Here is a 22,842-nt window from a genome sequence, read left to right as displayed (position 1 = left end):
AAACAATAACAAGCAAAATTAGCAGAGCGACGCGGTCGTCGGTTCTCAGTTCATATTCTTTCATGCTATGATCATATCTTTCCTTAAGATGCTAACGCTTTGACGAATTATAATTATACAAATGATTTAGACTGGGAAAGAAAACTTCAAAAGCATTGATGCCATAATGGACGGTATTTTCATTTCCTGTTAAATAAAAATTTAACGCCTGGCTAATTCGATTCAAGACCAATTGTAACCAGTTTTAATAAAATATCTCAAATCTAATATTCAAGCCAATTATTCAGCTTAATCGTCATCTCTGTCAATTGCAATTTGATTTTTCCTAGGAAGTAATTTCTGTAAGTTTACCTCAATTAAAAGTCTCCTGGAAAAGTAAACACCACGAAGGGATACATTTAATAGGTGGTATAAATTTTAAAAAACTGTAAAGCAAAACAAACTGTCGCGTCAATTTGGAACCACTTAATATTTGAAGAGCGGTAAGATGGCTTTTGAAAACAGATCTGAACAAAAGTACCCAATTTTTTTAACCGAATTATTTAAACCAATGGCTTGTATTTTTAGATCTTGAATAATTCTCCATTCTTCATTTAAAAAGCATATTAAATTGAAAAATATTAAAAAAACGTGCGTTAGAGAACGTGCGTATTTACCTGGAGTGAAAAATGGGAGGCCAAAACGTCATCTTGTACAAAATGTTCGATTGTAACACTCCATCGCCTTGGCCATGCAAAGAAAGATTGAAACTAGTATTTCGACTCATCATTCGCCGCTCTTCGTCTGTCTTTCAAGTGTTCAAACGAAGCACCCCGCATGGACAAGCATACCCATGTCAGCGTGAAACTGCAGATACCATGATATCGTGTCTTCGAGAAGCTTTGGAGATCGAAAAAAGCACGTTCAACCCAAGTGAATATTATGTACCCCCAGTTGTGATCGAAACACCTGCTGACGAACTGCAAGAACAAAAGAAAGACCCTGAGATTTTTGACATTGAAGACCAAAAATCACCCAACGAAGAGAAATTTGATGAGAGCAAAGTGTTGTACCAAGTTTTTGTAATCTTCGGGGATAATATGGAGTTTTTGAACGAACTAATGAGGGCAGATTTGTGCAAGACAGATCTGTTTGTAATGCAGGGGTCAGGGTATGCTTCCAAGAAGATTGCACAGGTGTGCAAAGTGACAGATTGTGGATACGGAGTGAAAGAGCCACCTGATGGTAAGTGACGTCACCACAGTTAATACGGTTAACTAAATATCATAAGTAAAGATATACAAAAAAACTCTTCACGGATGTTTGGAAAAAAATCATAGCAATATAAGTGCAAGCGGGTCCATGGCACGCCTTTAAGTTCCATTAACTATGGCTATGGCTATTAATGGATTCACATCTGAATTCTTGAATATTACTTATTTTTTTGTTGCTTCGTTTTAAAATAGTGTTATGATCTGATATAAATGTGCCCTACCATTCCCATTGGCTGCATGTTAGCGTATGTTATATCAGATGGCGTGAAAATCAAGTTTTTATGTTCCAACATTGCTTGTAATATTGGAACATAATTTTACTTTTCTCTTCCTTTTACTCTTCAATTTGCACTATATTACAGGCCGTCTTTTTTCTCCAGCTTTTATCGAAAAAATTTCTGCTCCTTCTAGAGGGATACCAGTAAAACGCACCATATGAAAGCTCGTTAAGTGCCTAATTCAAATCCCCAAAAAAGAAAAAAATTACTTCAGAATATAAAATTTACTACTTAATTTACAACTTACTAACACACACACACACACACACACACACACACACACACACACATACATACACACGCACACAAGCACACACACACACACGCACGGACACGAACGCGCACAAAAACAAACAAACAAACAAAGAGATACACACGCGCAAACACACACACGCACAGACACACACGCACAGACACACACACAGACACGAACGCGCACACAAACAAGCAAACAAACAAAGAAACAAACAAAAACACACACAAAAAACAAACACACGCACGCAAATACATTCACATACACAAACACATACGCATAAACAAACAAATACACATACACATACACAAACACATGCACATACACTTGCACATACACATACACATACTTATACACTTTATACACATGCATATGCACATGCACATACAAATGCACATAAACCTACACATACACATACACACATATACACACAGATGCCAACATCAACACCACTGCCAACAAATTTTTGTTTCTTCCTTCGTTTTTGAAAATAATTCTTTCTGTAAGTTCTTTCATGGTTCAAGTGGATCTAGCTTTTCGAAGAGGTTTTGAAGTCCAATTTCAGAATAATTAGGTAAATCATATCATAACAGTGAGCGCGGAAGAAAAATTCAGTATTGGATATTGCTTTTCGTTTGATCAATTGGTTGCAGTTTTCTTTAAATAGTCAGTTTACTCGTTTAGATTTTAATCAAGGGACTTCTTTTTTCCCTTCTATTCTTCTTCTGCGTTTTGTAAGTTATTCTTGCCTCTTTTGTACTACGTTAATTTTTTGTTGACTTATTTTTTCCAAAATTGAATAGCTCTTGAAGCTTGAATTTACAAACCTACAAAAAAACGAAGCGTTGATGTTCTAGCGAAAAACATCACGCAGTTGTTCAAGCAAATGTAAATCAAGCATAACTTAAATACAAGATTTTTAGTAATTTTAGCTAATTTTGCTACTTTTTTATAACGATTTGTCATTTTTTTGTTTTGTCAATTCTATCATCCAAAAAAAATTTTTTATATTATCTGCTTTCTTTTACATCGCAAAACTTTATTGAGGAAAAGAATTTTCAGTGTTTTAGCATCTCGTTACAGATTTTTGTTAACCAATGTCAATTATCTTTAACAGTTTTGTTGTTTTTTTTCCTCATCTATTGGTCCAACTAGGCATCAGCTGGCCTGCACTATTTAAAATAGTTGTTTTGAAAATGTTACAAGAAAAAATTGGCAAGAAAAAAGTAAAAGTAATAATAACAAGATTATAGCAACGATTTTCATATACGTTTTTTAACTTTCCAAAATTTATATGTGTTTATAATTCTGACAAATTTTTAATTGCGCTAATAAATTCTTTGCAAAATTACCTTTTGAAATACAATTTGGTTCATTGATGACAATATTTTTGCACACTTAAAAAACACTTAAATTTTTTGTGACCTCTTTTATTGTTACGTCTTCATTTTTTCAGCAAAAATTCCCTTCGATATCTCAACACCAAAATTGTATAAATGCTGTTAAAATTTCTTTTTTCTAAAACGAAAAGTATTTTTCTCTGACTGGCTTTTAACGTTCAATTGGACTACAGTTCTGCCTTATGTTTTCAGAAACACATACACATACACATACACATTCTCATCCACATACACTTACACATACCCGTACATATACACATACACTTATGCATACACATACACAAACACATACACACATACACACAGATGCCACCATAAACACCACTGCCAACAAATTTTTGTTTCGTGATTCCTATTTGAAAATTATTCATTCTGTAGGCTCTGTCAGGGTTCAAGTGGATCTAATTTTTCGAAGATGTTTTGAAGTAAAAGTTCACGTTCCAAAATAATTAGGTAACTCACTGTCGCATGAATTTATATCTTGTGGGCTAGAACAAAAACTGCTGACATTTTTATAATAAAAATTTTTTAATTTGGGGACTCATTCTTTTGTATTGTGATGCATACTTTTTCAAAATGAATGAAGTTTGGCTCACAGTGACCGCAGAATGGAGGTTCAAAAATTGGATTTCGCTTTCCTTGCCTGCATCATTTGAAATAGCTGTATTGAAAATAGCTGTTTTTAACGGTTAAAAATTTATCTGTGTGTTAATGATTGTGATGAACTTTTCATTGCGCTAAAAAGTTGTTTAATAAAATTACATTTTTGGAAAACAATTTGGCTCATTGATGCCAATATTTTCGCTCACTTTAAGTTTTTGTGACCATTATTTTTGTTACGTCTTTAGTCTTCATTTTTTTCAGCAAAAAATTCCCTTCGATGTCTTAACACCAAAATTGTATAAATGCTGTTAAAATTTCTTTTTTCTAAAACGAAAAGTATTTTTCTCTGACTGGCTTTTAACGTTCAATTGGACTACAGTTCTGCCTTATGTTTTCAGAAACACATACACATACACATACACATTCTCATACACATACACTTACACATACCCGTACATATACACATACACTTATGCATACACATACACAAACACATACACACATACACACAGATGCCACCATAAACACCACTGCCAACAAATTTTTGTTTCGTGATTCCTATTTGAAAATTATTCATTCTGTAGGCTCTGTCAGGGTTCAAGTGGATCTAATTTTTCGAAGATGTTTTGAAGTAAAAGTTCACGTTCCAAAATAATTAGGTAACTCACTGTCGCATGAATTTATATCTTGTGGGCTAGAACAAAAACTGCTGACATTTTTATAATAAAAATTTTTTAATTTGGGGACTCATTCTTTTGTATTGTGATGCATACTTTTTCAAAATGAATGAAGTTTGGCTCACAGTGACCGCAGAATGGAGGTTCAAAAATTGGATTTCGCTTTCCTTGCCTGCATCATTTGAAATAGCTGTATTGAAAATAGCTGTTTTTAACGGTTAAAAATTTATCTGTGTGTTAATGATTGTGATGAACTTTTCATTGCGCTAAAAAGTTGTTTAATAAAATTACATTTTTGGAAAACAATTTGGCTCATTGATGCCAATATTTTCGCTCACTTTAAGTTTTTGTGACCATTATTTTTGTTACGTCTTTAGTCTTCATTTTTTTCAGCAAAAAATTCCCTTCGATGTCTTAACACCAAAATTTACTGAAATCTGTGGCTGTTAATTTTTTCTAAAACAAAAACTATTTTTCTCTGACTGGCTTTCAATGTTCAATTGGACTGCTGGTCTTCCTTATGTTTAAAGAAAACTGTCACTAAATGCCTTGGATAGTGTTTCTTGATTGGAAGGAGGAATAAAACGGAAAAAAAAATAATAAAAACCTAGAAAACTCTAGAACAAGAAGCAGACATGAAAAAGTCATTTGATTTTATAGAAACAGTTCTATGAAAAAAATTCATTTAGATGGTTTTATACGTAGGAATTCAGAAAACATATAAAAACCTAAGCAAAAAGATCTAAAGTTTATATTAAGTAACCACCTTTGTAGTATAAATCTCATCCAATGGAATTCAAAAATAGTGTACTTCAAAGAACGCTTAATTGTCCTAATTGAAAGGCCACGAGACCAACAACAAGCAAAGGGACGCATTTACGCTCCAATAGCTCTAACCGAAAAAGCTCACGATGGACAATTGTTCAATATGTCACTCATTCGATTAAATTTTTTGTTGTACCATTTTTCCGAAATTGCAACTTTCGATGCAAGGACTTAGTTTCTTGTGCCTTCTTCCATTGACTACGTTGGAACTTTCTGTGCTATGGCAGACTTACACAAGTCGTCTTTTGTTCATTAGCTTAATCTTAATAATTTAAAAAACTCTAAAAAAATCAAATCAATTCATTTCTTCGCCTCCTTATGATGAACGGGCGATTTACAAGCTGTTGCAATAGTCGGTTTTCAATCTAAGATATAACTTCGGTCAAAAACACATTTAATTAAAAACCAAGACTTTATTATTAAGGTTCAATTTTTCGTAATATTTTCAGTGAAAAATATATTTATTAATTTAAGCTTATTTTCAATTAGAAATCGTAGCAACTACACCTTGCTCAAAAAATATATTTTATGAAGTGAACTTCGATGGTGAACATGGCTTTTAATAATATAGGATATTGTTTGTGTGCTTACTGAGAATGAGAAACAGATTGTGGTCAAAGTTAAAATTCAAAACATTTAGATTATGACATTCATAGATGAATTTGGCGCAGCGAACAAGTTTACTGCCATAAAAAGCAATATCAGCACCAATCCCTTGGGTATTATTCAATTTTCTCAACCGGCTGCACTGATCTTTTTTAAAAGTCTTTTTTCTATGGCAGCATTGAATTTTCAAATTTAATGGAATGGGCTGTTTATTTGTTCTCCAGTTTTACAAATTAATTTTGAGCAACATTACTTTAACCAATAGTGGTAACTGAGGAGACAAATTTCAGCTCTCTTCTTATTTTTCACTCCCTACTTAGATTTATTCCTCAACTTGTGACAGCCAAAAGTCCAGCTAAAGCTCAGCAGCAAAAACTTGGGTCAAGCTAAAGTCCAGTTGTGCGCTAAATTTGGGCTTAATGTCATGTCGTGGACTATTTCAGTCGAGTACTGTATATTTTAGAAAAATTTTAGTTCGAGCAGGGTCTGTTGATTAGTCAAAGCCCAGACCTGGTTGCCCGGTTGGAATCTTCATTTCATTCATCTTACACGGTTTTTGTTTTGAATTGCTATTAAACGACTAGGTTGAGAATGGTTGTCGGGGGTTCCCAAGTTTTTCTTAACGTAACAAACTGTTAAAATTTCACTACATGGCCAAAATCGGATTCCTTTTTTTTCTGTACTCAATTTTGTCACTTTTATTCAGGACCCATGTTTTAAGATTAGAGTTATAAGTGTGCGAGGAAAGCAATTACACTAAACAAATTTTGCTCAAATTTGCCTCAAAATAGGATGTATGTGCAACTGTTTTTCTCGTTGCGTCTTTTTAAGGCTAGTGTGAAAGCTATTGACAATAATTTGTATCTAATTTCCACACCATAAGTCACTAATTTCCACGCGTTAGCTTCTTCTACCGTTAAAGTATCTAATAACTGAGATATTGCCAATTAGACCAAAATGAAAGAGAACCTGATTGGTGATTAAATTCAGAAATGTTCCTCTCGATACAAATTGAGGTATAAGAAGGCAATTAAAAGTTTTCGAAATTACCCAAAGCACTGTTCACAAGAAGAACTGAATATTTGATTTTGGCCTCAAGTATTTGTTTATAAAATTCGGGCAAAGAAAGTTTTAGGCTAATTACATGATGAAAATTGTGAAATTGGCTTACATTTATCCGTAAAAACTATTTACAAAAACGTAAACGTTTTCAGAAGAAATATAATTTATTTCCACATTTTGTGTCACTCTATTCCAAGGTGAAAAAAAGGCTACGATATATTGAAACTGGTGACACATTTTTAATTGTTTCCAAAAAATGCAAATTTTTTTTTAACTCTGCATTTGAAGACGTAATGTTAAAACTTATGTTTTTTATTAAAGCATAATATCAAATTAGGTTGAAAACTAAGAAAGTACAATCTATAACTAAATTTGAAGAAAAAATGTTTGGAGAAGTTGCATGGTTGAGTTTGAAGTCCGCTGAAACTCTATTAGCTCAACTTTATCCTGGACAACCCCTGCCAATTGTTTTTATGGCTTCCCACTTGCAAGAAACGGTCATATTTAAAAACTTGGCACCTGAGAAGTGCGATTTTTGCAGAAACTTTGCAAATCAGGATACTCTATTATAATTATTGAGAACAGTTCCATCAGCAAACGCTTTGATTATCCATATATTATAGCCAAAAACAATTGATCCGTTGCACGTTTGAAAAGTTGATTTCTTAAATTGAGTGCATAATTGGTCGGACATTTTTTTTCTCCAAACATGTTTGCTTTTTCCCAAATTTTTGAACCACAATCTTTATGAATTGCGTTTATAGTATTTAAAATCTTGTCTTTTATATCAACTATGCAACCGTATTAAATATTATCTCAACTTCAAATAAATTGAATCCGTTGCATCTAAGGTATTGAAAAATGGGCACACACAGACCAATAAATTTGTTGATACCAATTTTAACAGGAAAAAATGCTTCAGTCAAGACACAAGTTTGAAGTTCTGCTACTGCAGAAAATAATCAAAGAATGATTCCTAGCAAAAATTTTTCATTGAAGTTTTTCTGTAATAGCAGGCAATTTTATCATGAAAGAATTGGAAATCAAAAGTCAATCGAGGCAAAAGGTTAAAATTTAGGCTGAACATCTTTCGCTGAAATTTGGAACTGAGGAACCTCCAAAGCGTTTAAAATACAAACAGCGTGCATAAAATATACGGGAAAAAGTTACTTTAAATTTGATTATGTTTTAATTTCTATTAAAATTTGCTATGAGTTTTTAAGTCATTCACGGACCCATTTTAACCAGAAGAGCGTCGAAAGATTCACGAAGCCGTAATAGCATTGCACAGTCAGTTGAACTCTTCTTTCTTCAATATAGTTTTCAAGATAGCTTTTATCACATCTTTACGTCATGAAAATGCTGTGCTTGCAATTAAAAAACGAATGGCTTTTGCTCATTTCCTGTTAAACAAGTAAACCGGAAGGTTGCAGTGCTAGCGTTTCAAACTGTGAATAACAGTTAAAACAATCAAATGTATTTGCATATTGAAAAAATCTGTTACCCGAATTAATTATCAGTTTTTATATCAATTACTTGATTGTGTTTGAACTGTTTATTGTTTCCTCGAAATGTCAACACCTGTTAGCGTTTGCAAAGTTTTTTAGGTCATGGTATTTTGAACAAAAAAAAATGTTCACATAGTCTTACACAAATCTCAAACTTTTCCTCGGCACCTATTCATTCCTTCACTGTACTACTTGAGCTGTGTACACATTGATCTTCATTACAACTCGGTATTAGATATACGCTAGTGGTTCCTTAATTACAACATGGGGATCCCAACACCAATTTTGTACAAACTTTTTGACTGCGACACACCCGCTCCATGGCCGAACAGAGAAAGATTGAAGTTACTATTTCGCCTTATTAGTCGCCGATCCTCGTCTATATTTCAAGTTGTGAAATGTGTCAATAGAACGCAACAGAGAACCAACTGTCGACAAGACCTGGACGATACAATGGTGTCGTGCCTCCGAGAAGCTCTCAACATTGAAAAGGATACATACAGTGCGCGTCACAACTATGTCCCACCCATTGTAATTGAAGCGGAAAACAGTCAAATTCAATGCGAAAGAAAATCTCAAACTTCAAACGGTGGCTTCCGACACGATGCACGTGACAAGGTGGAAAAATCTGAATTTCTCTATGAAATTTTCCTCATCTACGGAGATAATATGGAGTTCTTAAACGAATTGGAGAACGAAACTGCCAGAATAGAGCTATTCGTGATGCAGGATTCCGGTTTTGCGTCCAGAAAAATAGCTGAAATTTGCCAGACTAATAATCTTAATGTCGGAGAAACAGATAGTTAGTAAACAATAAAACATTGCTAATGCAATGTTATTAGTGTTAAATTTTAGGCGCTTAGATATACCATAGCGGCTTTTCGGTTAATGCTCTCTGTTGTTAAGTTCTTCCGTTGCGTGAGACAAAAACACATAACCGGCGCCGTATCATCGAGTCCAGACTTAACTATAGATCTTTTCAACAATTGTCCCCCTTATTTGCTACCTTCTAGAGAATCCCCCCTTAGCGGCTATACTTTACCACAAAATTACTTCCAGTGTCGAATTTTTGCCCCAAAAAGATGTAAGAATAGTGGGGTAATCGGAGGAATTTTTAGCAAATTCCCCTAAGAACTCTTGCATTGTTTTGGGGGGTAATGGGTTAATTCGAAGCCAGAGTGGGGGGTAATGGGGGTGATGGGGGTGGTAAAATGGTGTAAGGGTACAGGTTAAATTTGGGGGGTAAAAAGATGCAGGAAAAGGGGGTAATGGGGCTAAAACGATGCAAGAGTAGGCGGGGTAACAGGTCCATTACCCGCTCACTCTTGAGTAGTTTTATCTCCAATTCTCCCCTACTCTCGCGTCGTTTTACCCCATTACCGCCTACTCTTGCATCATTTTACCTCCCTTGGCAGCCCAACGCTTACGTCGTTTTACTTCCATAGTCGCAGATAGACAGCCTTGAACACGTAACCTCTTTCCCCTGAGCCAGTTTACCTTAACCTCAGACAACCAATGATTGCCCAATACTAGGCATCCCATGTATATGAATAAGTCTAAAAAACCTCTCTACACCTCATTACTTCCCTTATCTTACATCGTTGTACCCTCTAAAATTCCCCACCTAATCTTACATCTTTTTAGGGGCTGTTTTGAGGGTTAAATCTATCAAACTAAAAAACCCTTCACTCCCAATTAACCCCCCCCCATCTAACATCGTATTAACCCCTAATTGTACAACCTATTCTAACAGCTTTTTGAGAGTAGTTTTTTTATGGGGGGTAAAAGTATGAACATTCCCCTCATTACCCCCCATTACCCCCCGTTACCACCTAATCATACATCCCATCCTTCTACCACCTAAACTTACCCCCTAAATATAAATCCTTTTGTGGGGCTATTTTTTTGGGGAAAATCTAAAATCTTTACTCATCTGTGAGCAGATTCTGCGTCCGGTTCCTAAAAAAATTTTCTAGAAATAAAGTTTTTGCGTTCTTTCGCTAAATAAAAACTATGTATATAAAAATTGTGTAGTTTATTTTTGATATAGTAAGATTTTCGTTTCTAAAAAAAGCTATTACGCAATTTTTTATATTAAAAGAATTTTTAAACAGCTGCGCAGCGCGAAATGCAGCGAATTTTTTTTTTCAAAGATTCGGTTGTAAAGAAGTCTGTTGTTTATGTTCCAATAAGTTCCTATGAAGCAATATTGTGTTTTATGAGAAAGATTTATGGTTTTTTGGGCCGACAAATTGTTTCATTAAATTTTAACTTCATTTTTTAGTGTTGCCAGCTTTTGATGGTCATTTTGTTCGCTTCTTATTAAGTCTAGTTAATCAAAAGACGACATTAATATGGTGGGAGCTATTTAAAAAACTATGTGATGATTTAGGTTGACACAATAGATTTTCTGGTAATATAAGTCAGCAAGGATCCAGAATTCATCACTCATTTTTGATATAAAAATTTTTCAGTCAAATATGCTGTTTGGGTTACATTTGAGAATTTTGTTGTTATAGAGAAGCAACAAGAGGACTATTTTGGCCTAATTGAGTAATTTTATATTAACTTAAAACTGTAATGGGTCTCTATATATTTTTTATATTCATTTTTGGCTTTTTGTTTCTTTTATATTAGCTACAGACCTGTATGATTTCAATCTCTTTTATTGACAGTTTGAAATCAAGTTCAACAGGACGCCAATGAACATATATAACTTTTTCAGTGCTCAGCATAGGGTTTTTGGTTTCAACGCTATTTGCAGAAAACTGTTCCTGAAGGTTTGAGTCCTGCTTGTTTTCAGTGTAAATGTGTAGTCTTTTGACTTAGTCTGAGAAATGAAATGCACATTTCTTTTCCGGAGCAATTAAATCTTAAACCATTTACCATTTTGAAGTTGAAAGTTTAAGGTTGTTATGCCTTACGCTTTTAATAAAATTTGTTTTCAAAAAATTAACGGTGCCTTGCGATTTGCGTAATTCAATCTTATTTCTGCAACTTTCCAGGGTAGTCTCATCAAAAAAAAATTTTCCAAGCTAATCATAATGTAGTTTTTTTTGCTGTTTTTTTAAATAATGATTTTTATAGTTGATAATACGAGTTTTTACTGTTGATATTTTCCAATTATTGAGGTTCTTTTGTGCTGTCTTGTCCGGTCATCACATTAGTAGCACGTTAATGAAAATTTGCATATCACATTAAAGGCGCTAAAATAAGGTGGATTTGATTATAATCAAAAATTTTAGTGAACAGATTTTTATCCTATAGGGGTGGACAACATTTCATCTTAAAATTGGTTCCACTTTTGGGTTTTGCCCGTACTTGCTCTTTTCGTCGTAATATGACTTTCTGAATAATGCAAGTTCTCAATAATTTTGTTTGAAATTATCAACGAAGTGGTTGAATGATTTCAGTCTAACTGTTTTCATGTCTTTGAATTGAATTGTTTTGAATAGGTGTAACCATGTTTTCTTATTTTGCCCGTTTTGTTTTCTGTCCACTTGTTAATTATTCTCAATAAAGTCAAGTCTTTATGTTTTTCTGATTATGTGCAAGTCTTTTGGTGTTGCTTTTTATCTGATGCCATTTTGACTTTTTCATTCAGTTTTGTTAAGAAAAAATGGACATCGATTTTGGATTGTAAGTAATACTCGTTGTTTTTATTTTAATTTGTTGGCTTTCGTGTATCTTACTCTCCTTTTCGGTAAATTTAATTGGTCATCTGATAAGTTATTTTTTCATTTGTATAGTGGATAGAGCTAAAAGCGATAAAAGCATAGAGCTAAAATAATGGATACACCAATTATTTTCCAACAAAAAGTGATTTTTTGAAAGTTTTCTTTTCCTCATTTGGTGGACAATGAATTCAAAAACTTGGTTAAGTGGGTTCGTAATATTATGTGCTAACGCACATTACCGAGCCTCCTTGTTTAGTTCACAATTTACGTTAGGTTTCCTCTCGCCACCTTCTAATGTAGGCCGTTGTTTTTGTGAGCCTATTTTATGTGGCAACATTATTGCATCCAAGATCGGCAAAGCTGTGATGGATCTGGAGCTAATGTTAAGCAGCACGCAGAGGATTGAACCATCAATAACTGGCAAGCTAATCATGAGTCCTTTTGTTCATTTTAAACCTTTAAAATTGAAACAAAGAAGCCCTTACACACAAAAGAATTGCCACAAATTTGGTGTGGGATGGTTGTTTAGAGAGGTGGCTGAGGGTGTACCAGATGAAGGATAGGATCACGTGGATAGACCTGGGAAGTACTCAGAAGGTGTACGACAGCCTCATTGGACAGCTCAATGACTGTCTTCTTAAGCCGGGAGAGAAACTCACTGTCCTCATTGACTGGGGACAGGCTCACAGGCACGCGCAATCTCCATTCTCTCATTTCACACAAAGCACACATTAATTTTTAACATTGCAACCCTTTGTCTAGCTTATGTAAACCCGGGTAGAGGTTTTTCACCGCACAGTGTCCTATCTTTTATCGGTAAATGCGGTGATAGCAATGAGTTTTTCAATTCATACAAGAATAAACCGCATCAGCCTGTTTGTAACTTCTTCTTTATCATCTTCTACCACTTTGGTATCTGTCACCTACTTTCGTTTATTTTGTCTTATTTTGTATTTAAATCAGATTCACGTAAATTTTAAGCAGCAATTTTTTTTGCGGTGAAAATTTATTGTTAAATTATTTTCTGACAATGATTTCAGTGACGAGATTTTGTAAGATTAGCGATGAACATAGAGGTATTGTTTTTCAATATTTGCGGCTGTTTTTTACCGCGTTTACAACATTGAGCACAAATATTACATTTTTCGTCAAATTCTCCGCAAATCTTACATCTTTCTGTGGTTTTTAGCGGTGACACCTCGACCTGGGAATTGACAACTGAATAAGTTAAGTTACTTTATCAAACCACAGATTTGAGAATTTACAATAAATCCATCTTAATGCTGAACAATGATCAATTTCTCTGGGCTCTTTTTAACAAAAATAGCTAAGAAAATTGAAAACTCCTTCTAAATGAAAAGTTGGCAAACAAATCAGACAATTAAAAACTTTGAAACGCGAAACGTGCATTGAAAAAGAATTGAAAAGCGAAAGCAGAACTCTAAAGAACTGAATGAGTTTTTTCAGGGCCTGTCATATAATCAAACAGCTCAAGATGACTGCCAAAGGCAGACTGATTATGCGTGAACATTTCTGGCCAACATTTTGTCGCCTGTTCTCTATGGGAGACGCATGTGCCATCGAGACTCTGGTCTACCATGAAATTGTCAACTTCAGAACGGAAATGACAGAGGTTACCTACAAATTTTTGTTGACAAAAATTTTACAAAGAGCCGAATGGGAGATTCTCGATGTCTCTCGGCTAAAAGCGTTTTACATGGACATGTCACCATGCCTGCCAAATCTAGTTAGTGTTCCAATAATTTTGATGGGGAAAATATATGCGAAGCTGTCGTTTTTCTTCAGTCAAATTTTTGCTGTTTAATTACGCATCGTAGAAAAGTAAGCAAAACATAATTTTGTAGATCTTATAGGCTAGCTTTGATTGTATTTTAGAATTACCATTTTTGTGCAAATTGCGTAAGGGGAATGGCTTGATAAATTGTGAGGAATACTGGAAAAGAAGATTCACAATTTTTTGCCGAATAGAACATTCATTATATAAAGTATAACTACATTACCAAAAAGTTAAAATAGGAGAGGAACTATTTGTTTTATTTCTAAAAGTTGTTTAGATTCTAAAATCTTGAACTATCTGATTTTGGTTTTAAAAATCAAAACAAATGTTTTTATGTGTCTTCTTTTTTAAAAAAAAACAAAACAAAAATCAAAATTAACAAAATGTTGAGACTAAATACAACCGATTCATCATTTTCTCCTTCCTCTGGTCGCAGTTTTCAACTTTCAATTTGAATAATTTTTTAAAGAACTGAATCAAAACTTATAAAAATGACCGATCGAAATTTCAAAAAATTGGAGACAAAAAGACACCTTTTGAATTATTGAGCGGACCATATAAGTCATATCATACCCCTAACTGAATCTTTTGGTAAACTATTGTCTGTTGATTGTGATAGCTCTTGAAAACGTATGCTCTCTAATTGATCAGAAAACTGAACTAATTGAGTAACCTACTAAGATCATCATAATTAGTTATTTCATAAACGACAGAATACAGGACAAAATGAATGAATGCGAAGTAAAAACTAAAAAACATTTCACATTGAATACGTGGCTTCAATTTTTCACTAAAAACAACAGAAGAAAAAACTGAAAATGACATTGCCTTTCATTTTGGACTCGTCCCATATCTTTGACAAATCCCTCTTCAACATCTGTATCTATTTATTGTTGATACAAACTCTTCAGGTTTTGGAATCTTTGCCCCGATGATTAAAGATGGGCCAAGGCTTAGCTGTAGTTGTTCGGTAGGTTTGGCTCTGGTACACTGCAGAGCATTCCGACTTCATACCGCTCGCCTGTAAAGTTTGTCGTACTCTATAGCATCTTTTGTGCCTGCGGTTCCTTCCTTGAATTACTATCGACGTTGATTTTGGAGGCATATGTTTCTATGTCCCACCAAGTTGTGATATTCTCAGCCCCTTTCACATCTTTTGTGAAGGCGAAATGACAAACATAAGGCGCCCACTGACTACCCCTCTGTGCTCAGTTAGAACGGCGAACGGTTCACTTCGTGTTCCTATCTTGTAGTCCAATGGGCGTTGTAGCTCATTGGCATCTTGACCAAGGATGCTTATCAGTTGAAGCATTTGTTGGGTAGAATATTGAAGTGATTAAAAGTTTGCATCAGCTTGTTTTAGTCGTTGTAGTTTGTAGTATCTCAATGTTGTTGACCGGTGAGCTAGCTCTTCGATCGAATGCACCTCTAAAGGTAGTCCTTTTATTTTGAGAGGAACCTTTTCTTCTTCTGTCTTCAGATACTTCGTTTCGTGCATTCCTGCATGGTTGAGCGTAGCATCGGTCCCTCGGGCTTGTAACATCTCTTGCACACTTTGATCGGTAAATGAAACGGTTGATCCACTATCGAGGAAAGCTTATGTGATCAGCCTGTTGCCACCACTCTTTATTAAAACATTGAGACAGGAACAATCTGAAAAAAGCTCTTAACTTCGTTACTCTTGTTAATTGTAGCTGAGCTTATGTTGGCTGCGCCATTGCCCTCGTCCATTTGGTTTTCTGAGTGTAGCAATTGGTTTTGCTTCTTGATGCATGCATCCATTGATGCCGCGCGCATTGACTTTATAATCTTTGATTGCATGTCCTTTGTCTAGACATCAACAACATAAGCGTTGCTTCCTCACTGCTGCGTATCAATCATTCATTGAAATTTCTGAATAGCGGGAACTTGTAATTTTTTTAGTGTCATCAGCTAGTGGACAGTGATCACTATGCATTTGCATCGTTTCTTTCACGTTCGAACTAGCACTTAATTTTGATGTTTTTGAGAACTGTTTGTCTCTTTTTGTGCTTCTTCGGTTTTTCTTCTCTTTGCTGTCCTTTGAAAACTGAAACTGAAAACACTTTGTTCTCAAAGTTGATCTAAGATAGCCGTTTTTCAAACATAATTATATCATTATCATCAACATAGAACCACCACTTCTCTTTGAGCAATTGAGGTATTTTATTTACTGCCGTCTAAAGTGTGGAGCTTGATTGCATACCACCGAACTGCTTGCACTCCTTGAGTACATTCACAAAATTCGATACAACAACTGAAAAATTGATCAGACATGTTGAGTTGTGAGGTTTCAAGTGAATATCCTTGCGAACTCTCCAGCTGTACATCAATGATGACATGAGGTCTCCCAAATCTCATCTCCTGAATGCTACATGCTGCACCATAGAACCTTCCAGAATATCTTCTCTCTGCCTCACAGTAGACTTTTAAGATGGCTCATCTTCTCTTTGTCTGGCATTGGGGTATTGGTCATTGATCCACTGTAGCAATGAACATACTAGACCACTCCGGCCTTTCGAGAGGGTTTACATCGAAATTTTTCAGCTTCAGCTTTGGTATTTTACTGCTACCTGATTATCCACTGTTATATTGCAGGCCGGCTCTGGAAGATAAGTCCTGGTCTTCAAATTTTAAGGAATGCTCTCGTGAACTTCTGTATCGTCAGAAATGACTAATTTTTTTCACTTCAGAGGTTACTTCGAAGCGAGCTGTTGATCGATCTGGTATTAGAAGGTTGTCAATTCTGCAGGCCCAATCTGAAACATCTCTTCTCTATCGGGTCCAATTTAGGGGTGATTTGTATCGAGAACTATTTGATCGGGAACCAAAATCACCAATCTCTAATGCATTTCTCTTCACTTTGCGCTCTAGCTTACGCTCTTTCTACAAAAGATGCTTGGTTTCCAGCCCTTGCTTTTGCATTTCCAGCTATGGCTTCCTCAATTCAAAAGATGTCTGTCCTAATTTCATCTTTTTTTCGAATTCAATATCGAACTCATTCATCCGTTCTTCACGCATTTGCTTTGCTGAAGACGTTTCCGAAACATTCTCTGTATCTCGGGCCGCCTGCTGTTGCTCCATTTTGAACTGTTTGAGCAAATGGGTTGTCAGTTTGGTATTGGTTGTAATTCTCGCTGTTGTTGACTGCTTGAGTTGCGTTGCTTTGCTTTGCATTCGTTGCTGGTTGCGTGCCTTTGCTTATATATGCAAGCCAACGATATACCAAACCTGCTTCGCTCTTCTTTGCTTCTTTTAGGTGTTCCTCAACAAAGTCTGCTTGATAGGGCACAAACTTGTTTGGACGCTGCATTTGCTTGGGCAATTCTTTCTCTGGAAAATCAACAGTCCGTTGACTGAGGATCTTTAGTTTGTTGGGTCGATCTGAATCCTCAAATATTCTGTAGCCAAGCCTTGATTTGGGGTTATCCTCTTAATTTAAATCTTGGAATTTCTTGAAGTATCTGTGAGCTGTTGGTTGAAACTGTTGTTTGTTGATTGTGCATCATTTCCTTGATTGCTGTTCGCTTTTGCTTTGCTTAATCAAATCAAACAGGATTCGCACTTCAATTTCTCTATTGAACTGCACTTTTCTGTTCGCCACACTGGCCTTTTGCTGCTGCTTCGTTTGATTTTCATTGGTGGGTGCCTTCAGCACTCTCTTCATCTGATTGGACTGCAGTTTGGCTTCCACTGTCCGGATCGATGGACCAAAAGTAACGGCTGTTTTTCTATCAAAGGCAAGGAAAACTTTAAATCTGTCCGGATATTGTGTTTTTATAGTTAAATTTTTCGAACTGTATTAACCGCTAAACTCTAGGTCACCGTTTTCATTAATTGCTTTTTGATTTTTTTCAAAAAATTTTTGCTCAGCTTTGCCGTTCAACAAACCTGCTTCCCTCAGAATACAAAAAAACTTCAAAATGAAACAATCAATTTTTCTGAAATCGAAACTGGAAATTATAATTCAATCAATCTGTAGCCCTATAATTTGGTAAAAAATGTGTAAAGTTTCAATTTGCTACAGTTAATAGCTGTTAAACAGGCTGGATTACAAGATGTATTTGAACAACAATAAATTTTTTTCTAACTTCGAAGTTGGCAGATTTTTTTTACTGGTCTCAGGTAACAACAATATTGAACTAGAATAGGCTCGGTTAATACCAGTAAGAACAACTGACTATGTGTTTTGCACAAACTTTCTGTCACTTAGAAATTTTGTTCGTCAGAAGCAAAGATTGAGAATATCAAGGTTAGTTCTTTTTTCAAAAAGTCTAAGTTAAGTCAAAACTGTACAATCACTAAAATGATTTACAGAAGACAAACAGAGTAATTTGCCGCTCAGGAAATTTGCTTCAATACGCCTTGTATGTCACTTTAATAGACCAAATTATCGAGTTTCAACTGATTTTTGGCAGTTTTTCCAGCTCTTTTTTATGCTGCTAATCACGTGGATTTGCTTGTCAAAATTGAATCTCTGATTGGTTGTAGATAAAAAAGGTCAACAAAACGTAAACTGATTTCCCTTTTGTCATTTTTCCAGTTTAAATTTAATATCATGGGAACCTTGTTAACCTTGTATAATCTGTATCAAAACAGGTTGATTCGCACACCAATCGCAAAGAATCTGATGCAAAATTGTTAAGTCGTGAAATTGATTTCCTTGGCTTTGATATATTTTCATTTTCAAATTCACTTGTTGCCTGACAATTGCGTATTAATAATAATTAAAACAAACATAAATATTGACGAAGTGAACAATTAAATTTGGCTGCGATAGAATATGGCATTAAATTTCGCTTGTCAGGCCATTCTAATTTTAGTGCTTGAAATGGCCTTGAATTAGTATTGAATTTATTTGTCTATTTAGTTAGCTCAGCCACCACAATAAATGCACCCTAAAATGCACCCATTTTGACTAAAGATGGAAATTTGCGTTTGAATCCCTTTGCCTTTCTTAGTTTGACAATGAGTGACGATGATTTTCTCTTCTCTTCCCACAAGTGATCCCACAAAGTGATCGGTTCAGGTGTATCGTGGAAAGTGCACGTATACCTTTTGGCCTCATATTGTTCTCTATATGCACCATGAATCAATTTTTTGTTACCGCCTGGTAGAAAAATGCCTGTTATCCGCTTTGCCGTTCTTAGTTTGACAATGAGGGACGATGATTTGCTCTTTTTTTCTTTTAGCGTGATCCCATAAGTGGTCAGTGCAGGTATATTGAGGAGAGTGCACGGATATCTTCTGGCCTAATGTTGTTCTATGAATGCACCATGAGTCAGTTTTTCATTATCAACCGGTAGAAAATTGCATTTGATCCGCTTTACTTTTCTCAATTTGACAATGAGTGAAGATGATTTCCTCTTTTTTTTCTTGCACCAAGATCCTACAAGTGGGCAGTGCAAGTATATCGTGGAGAGCAAACGTTGATCTTGAGGCCTAATGTTGTTCTCTGAATGCGCCATGAATCAGTTTTCCTAACGGTTCTACCTTTACCTAACGGTATAAACTTTACCTAACGATATAAAGGTTTTACCTTTATACCTAAAGGTTTTACTTTTAGATAACGGTTTAAAAATGCCTTTGATCCGGTTTGCCGTTCTTAGTTTGACAATGAGTGACAATGATTTGGTCTTTTTTCTTGTGAAAAGATCCCAAAATTGGTAAGTGCAGGTATATCGTACACAGTACACGTATATCTTTGGCCCAATGTTGTTCTCAAAATGTATTTGATTTTTTTGTTGTTTCTTTTGTTTTTACTTCGTTTTTTACTTCGGTTTCTCTGCATTTTGCTTCGAATCACTTGCTATAGAAAAAAGTGTCCAGGACTTATGTTGATCCACTTTGCCCAGTTTTTAACCACAAATTTTTTTTAAAACGCTTTTTTTACTTTCCTATTCTCATCAAAAACAATATGTTTCTAGTTTTCTCAGGAATTATCGAGATTATGCATGAGATGGAAAAATGACTCAGGTTTTGTTTACCTGGGGTTCTACACTGCAAAAGTTTGTTTTGACTGGTTTGGGCTCAAAATATGGTGCTTAATTGTGAATGTTTGAATACATAAAAAAGGTTTTCGCAGACATTCTCTTCAAATAAATGTTTGATCTTAGTTTTTATAAAATATTTTCCTGCTACCTAAAGTGAAAGAACGACTGAACATGTATAGAGTCCGTTTCGTTTAACCACCATTTCCCCTAATCTAACATTTATTTTATGCTATGCTGAGAGACGCTGCATTTCGACAGAAAACCTGCATTTTTGTAATTACAGGGGTTTTGTGAGGCCTTTTGTAGACAACATCGTCAATACTCCGGCACATTTTGTTCTCACTTCACGTCAGTCTGTCTCGCCTATGAGATATCTAAACGTTAACCATAAACAACAGTTGCGGAATTTTGCCACCCATTTTTTTGGATAACAAAACCAGTTTCCAAAGTTAATTAGCCAACAAAAATTTGCTCGAAAAATATAAAGAAATTTTGCGGATGATCTGGGTTTCTTCAAGGTGCAAAAATGTTGACTGTCTTTTGAATGGACAATTAGTATTGACAGGGACTTCTCCGTAGTTAAACATAAATTAATAAATTACGCTTTCTTTCATTTCAGCGAAACATAAGTAATTTTTGTTTGTGCCAACTGTCCACGCAAGCTTCAAACTATAATGAGTCTTTACATGGGTCATTTAAAAACATGGGTATGTACAAATGCTGACATATATATAGGTGCTGATTAAAAAATTTGTTTTTAAAAATTGTTGTACGGGGATTGTTTGATTTAAAAGTGATAGTTGAAGCTATTTAATTTCAGGATATTTTGTTCACAATCTACCAGTTGATTACTCAGCAGCACTCCGGCCAGGTGTTCAAAGAGGTCGTCAGCTACACTAATAATTGTGTGGTCTACAACGACAAAGAGAAAAATGACTGGAAAAAGGTTATTCACTTGGAACCTAATTTTTAATGTACTAATCTCTGCATATTTTATAGGCCGCAGTTACTGATTGTACTTTTTAGCTGGTAGTTAGTCGTTTTGATAGTATTTTCCCTCAGGAAACGCTGTTTTGTAACAAGAGCTGAAGAGAGTGTCCTCCGGTTCGAGGAATTGTATCTGCTATTGTCCAAACAGCTTTGAACTCAAAAAGAGGATAACGAATATCAGCTCGTTAACAAAATTATTTTTCCGATGTAAGAACAATCGAACAATAAGCAAACGTAGATCCCGCGGCAAAAACGGGGTTGCAGTATTTTCTTTCCAGATTACTGTCTTCAATTTTTCGATGTATATACAAATTTATAGAACAACCGATCACACTCCGTAGATTTTACTCTCCTTACACTTTAACTGCTAGAACTTTAAATCAATTTGCACAAAAACTTTTCAGATCTGAGATCAGCGAAAAAAGAAAACTAAAAACACAATTTCAAATGAAAACTTCCAATTTTTGTAGATGTAAATATACAAGCTATAAACATTCGTATTGAAACATAGAACGATTCATTTTTGTTCCGACCCTCTTGAGGGGGGAGGAACTATATACTCAAATGGGGTTTTTTTTGTTCCGTGAATTTTCGCCGCTCGATATATTCATCGTAGAGAGTTGAGACTGGTATCATTAGAAAGCTCGTCCAGCGTAGAATATGGAATTAAAAAGATTTTTTAATTTTCGTTTTCTACAGGGAGTTATCGAGGTTTAAACTTCTGAGAAAAGAAGAGTGAATTCACGTTGTTTTTATTCACATTTTCCGGAATTTTTGCCTAAATTTTCGTCAATTTTGCTAAATTTTGTTATAATTTTTAAGAATAGTGTCGTTGATTTTATTTTTGAAGACGAACAAGCATTGTTGATTGTTTTGATTTAATTTTTTTATTCAAAAAATCTGGATAAACATTTCAAAATTTAAACTTTTTCATCAAAAACAGCACGAAATAAGCTATTTTAGTCCACTTTGATTAAATTTGCCGACAGTACACCCCCAAACAACACTCAAACAATCTTTGTAGACTCAGAGGGGGCTATTTCGACTTCAGAGTCCGCTGAGAGTGCACTTTTGTTAAAATTTTTGCCGTTTTTTGCTAACTTTACTAGTTGATTATCAAAAATGCAGAATTTATTTTGAGTTTCCAACTAACAAATTATCTATATCTACAACATTCGAATAATCAATTGTTCCTAACGGACAATAAGTATTAGCAGGGGTAGTTTTGGGCCATTCTTTGACTGTTACAATCCAAAAAAAATCGGGTTGTAATCAGTCGGTCTTTTTTTTTTTAAAAAAAAAGACTTTTTTAATAATAAAGAACAGAACATATCAAATCAAAGCTCAGGAGTGATAGGTTCAACCAATTCGCTTGCTAAGCAGCTCCAAGCTGATGCATTTAGTTTTTTAATTGAAAGTTTATGGTCGTTTCTTTTTTTTAAAAAAAATGACTTTTCAATAAATAAAGGCTTAATTAACTTTTCCTTTATTTTTTTTTAATTTGTTCAACTTCCATTTTAGTGTCAGCAAAGAAAGACTGCTTCTCCTTTCTACTGATTTAAAATTTTTTCGCGGTTGCAGTTTTAAGCCTGAAGTTATTGTTTTCTGGCTTTGATACTACAAGATTTCAGATTTTTGTTTGTTTTGATATTTGCCAGTTTTTCACGTTTTTTAATTTTGTCACAGCTCTCATTTCACTTTATTAGCTTTCAGAATAAGGCACAATTGAACATATTCAAATCTTGAAAGATATACATCATCGTTTTAACGGCCTCGACGCCTCTTTCTTGAAGAAATCAATTGAATTTTTTAATTTTGTCTTTAACTGTCAATTATACTTTGTCGTTTCGGTCGTATGAAATTTCCTGTATAGTAATGGCTTTCATTAGCTTTTCATGGAA

The 22,842-nt window shown here is 34.8% G+C and overlaps 1 protein-coding gene across 4 annotated transcripts in view; it reads left to right on the top strand.

Moving 5' to 3' along the window:
• Nucleotides 1-628: 628 nt before the first annotated feature.
• Nucleotides 629-22,842, top strand: part of LOC142335369 (transient receptor potential cation channel subfamily M member 4-like) — a 70,809-nt gene continuing 48,595 nt past the window's right edge. For 3 of the 4 annotated variants that reach the window (XM_075383832.1, XM_075383830.1, XM_075383833.1), the window contains exons 1-4: nucleotides 629-1,224; nucleotides 12,672-12,831; nucleotides 13,610-13,775; nucleotides 20,772-20,897. In XM_075383832.1, the coding sequence (XP_075239947.1) occupies nucleotides 669-1,224; nucleotides 12,672-12,831; nucleotides 13,610-13,775; nucleotides 20,772-20,897 (1,008 nt within the window). In that variant the 5' untranslated portion in view covers nucleotides 629-668. Of the gene's footprint in view, nucleotides 1,225-8,452; nucleotides 9,268-12,671; nucleotides 12,832-13,609; nucleotides 13,776-20,771; nucleotides 20,898-22,842 lie in introns of those variants that run through there. The other variant, XM_075383831.1, reaches the window with a different exon arrangement.

This window comes from Convolutriloba macropyga, chromosome 2 (genome assembly GCF_964194025.1).
Source record: "Convolutriloba macropyga chromosome 2, txConMacr16.3, whole genome shotgun sequence".
NCBI classification, from domain to species: domain Eukaryota; kingdom Metazoa; phylum Xenacoelomorpha; order Acoela; family Convolutidae; genus Convolutriloba; species Convolutriloba macropyga.
The sequence above is the reverse complement of the archived record's forward strand: the minus strand, read 5'-3'. Positions and strand labels throughout refer to the sequence as shown.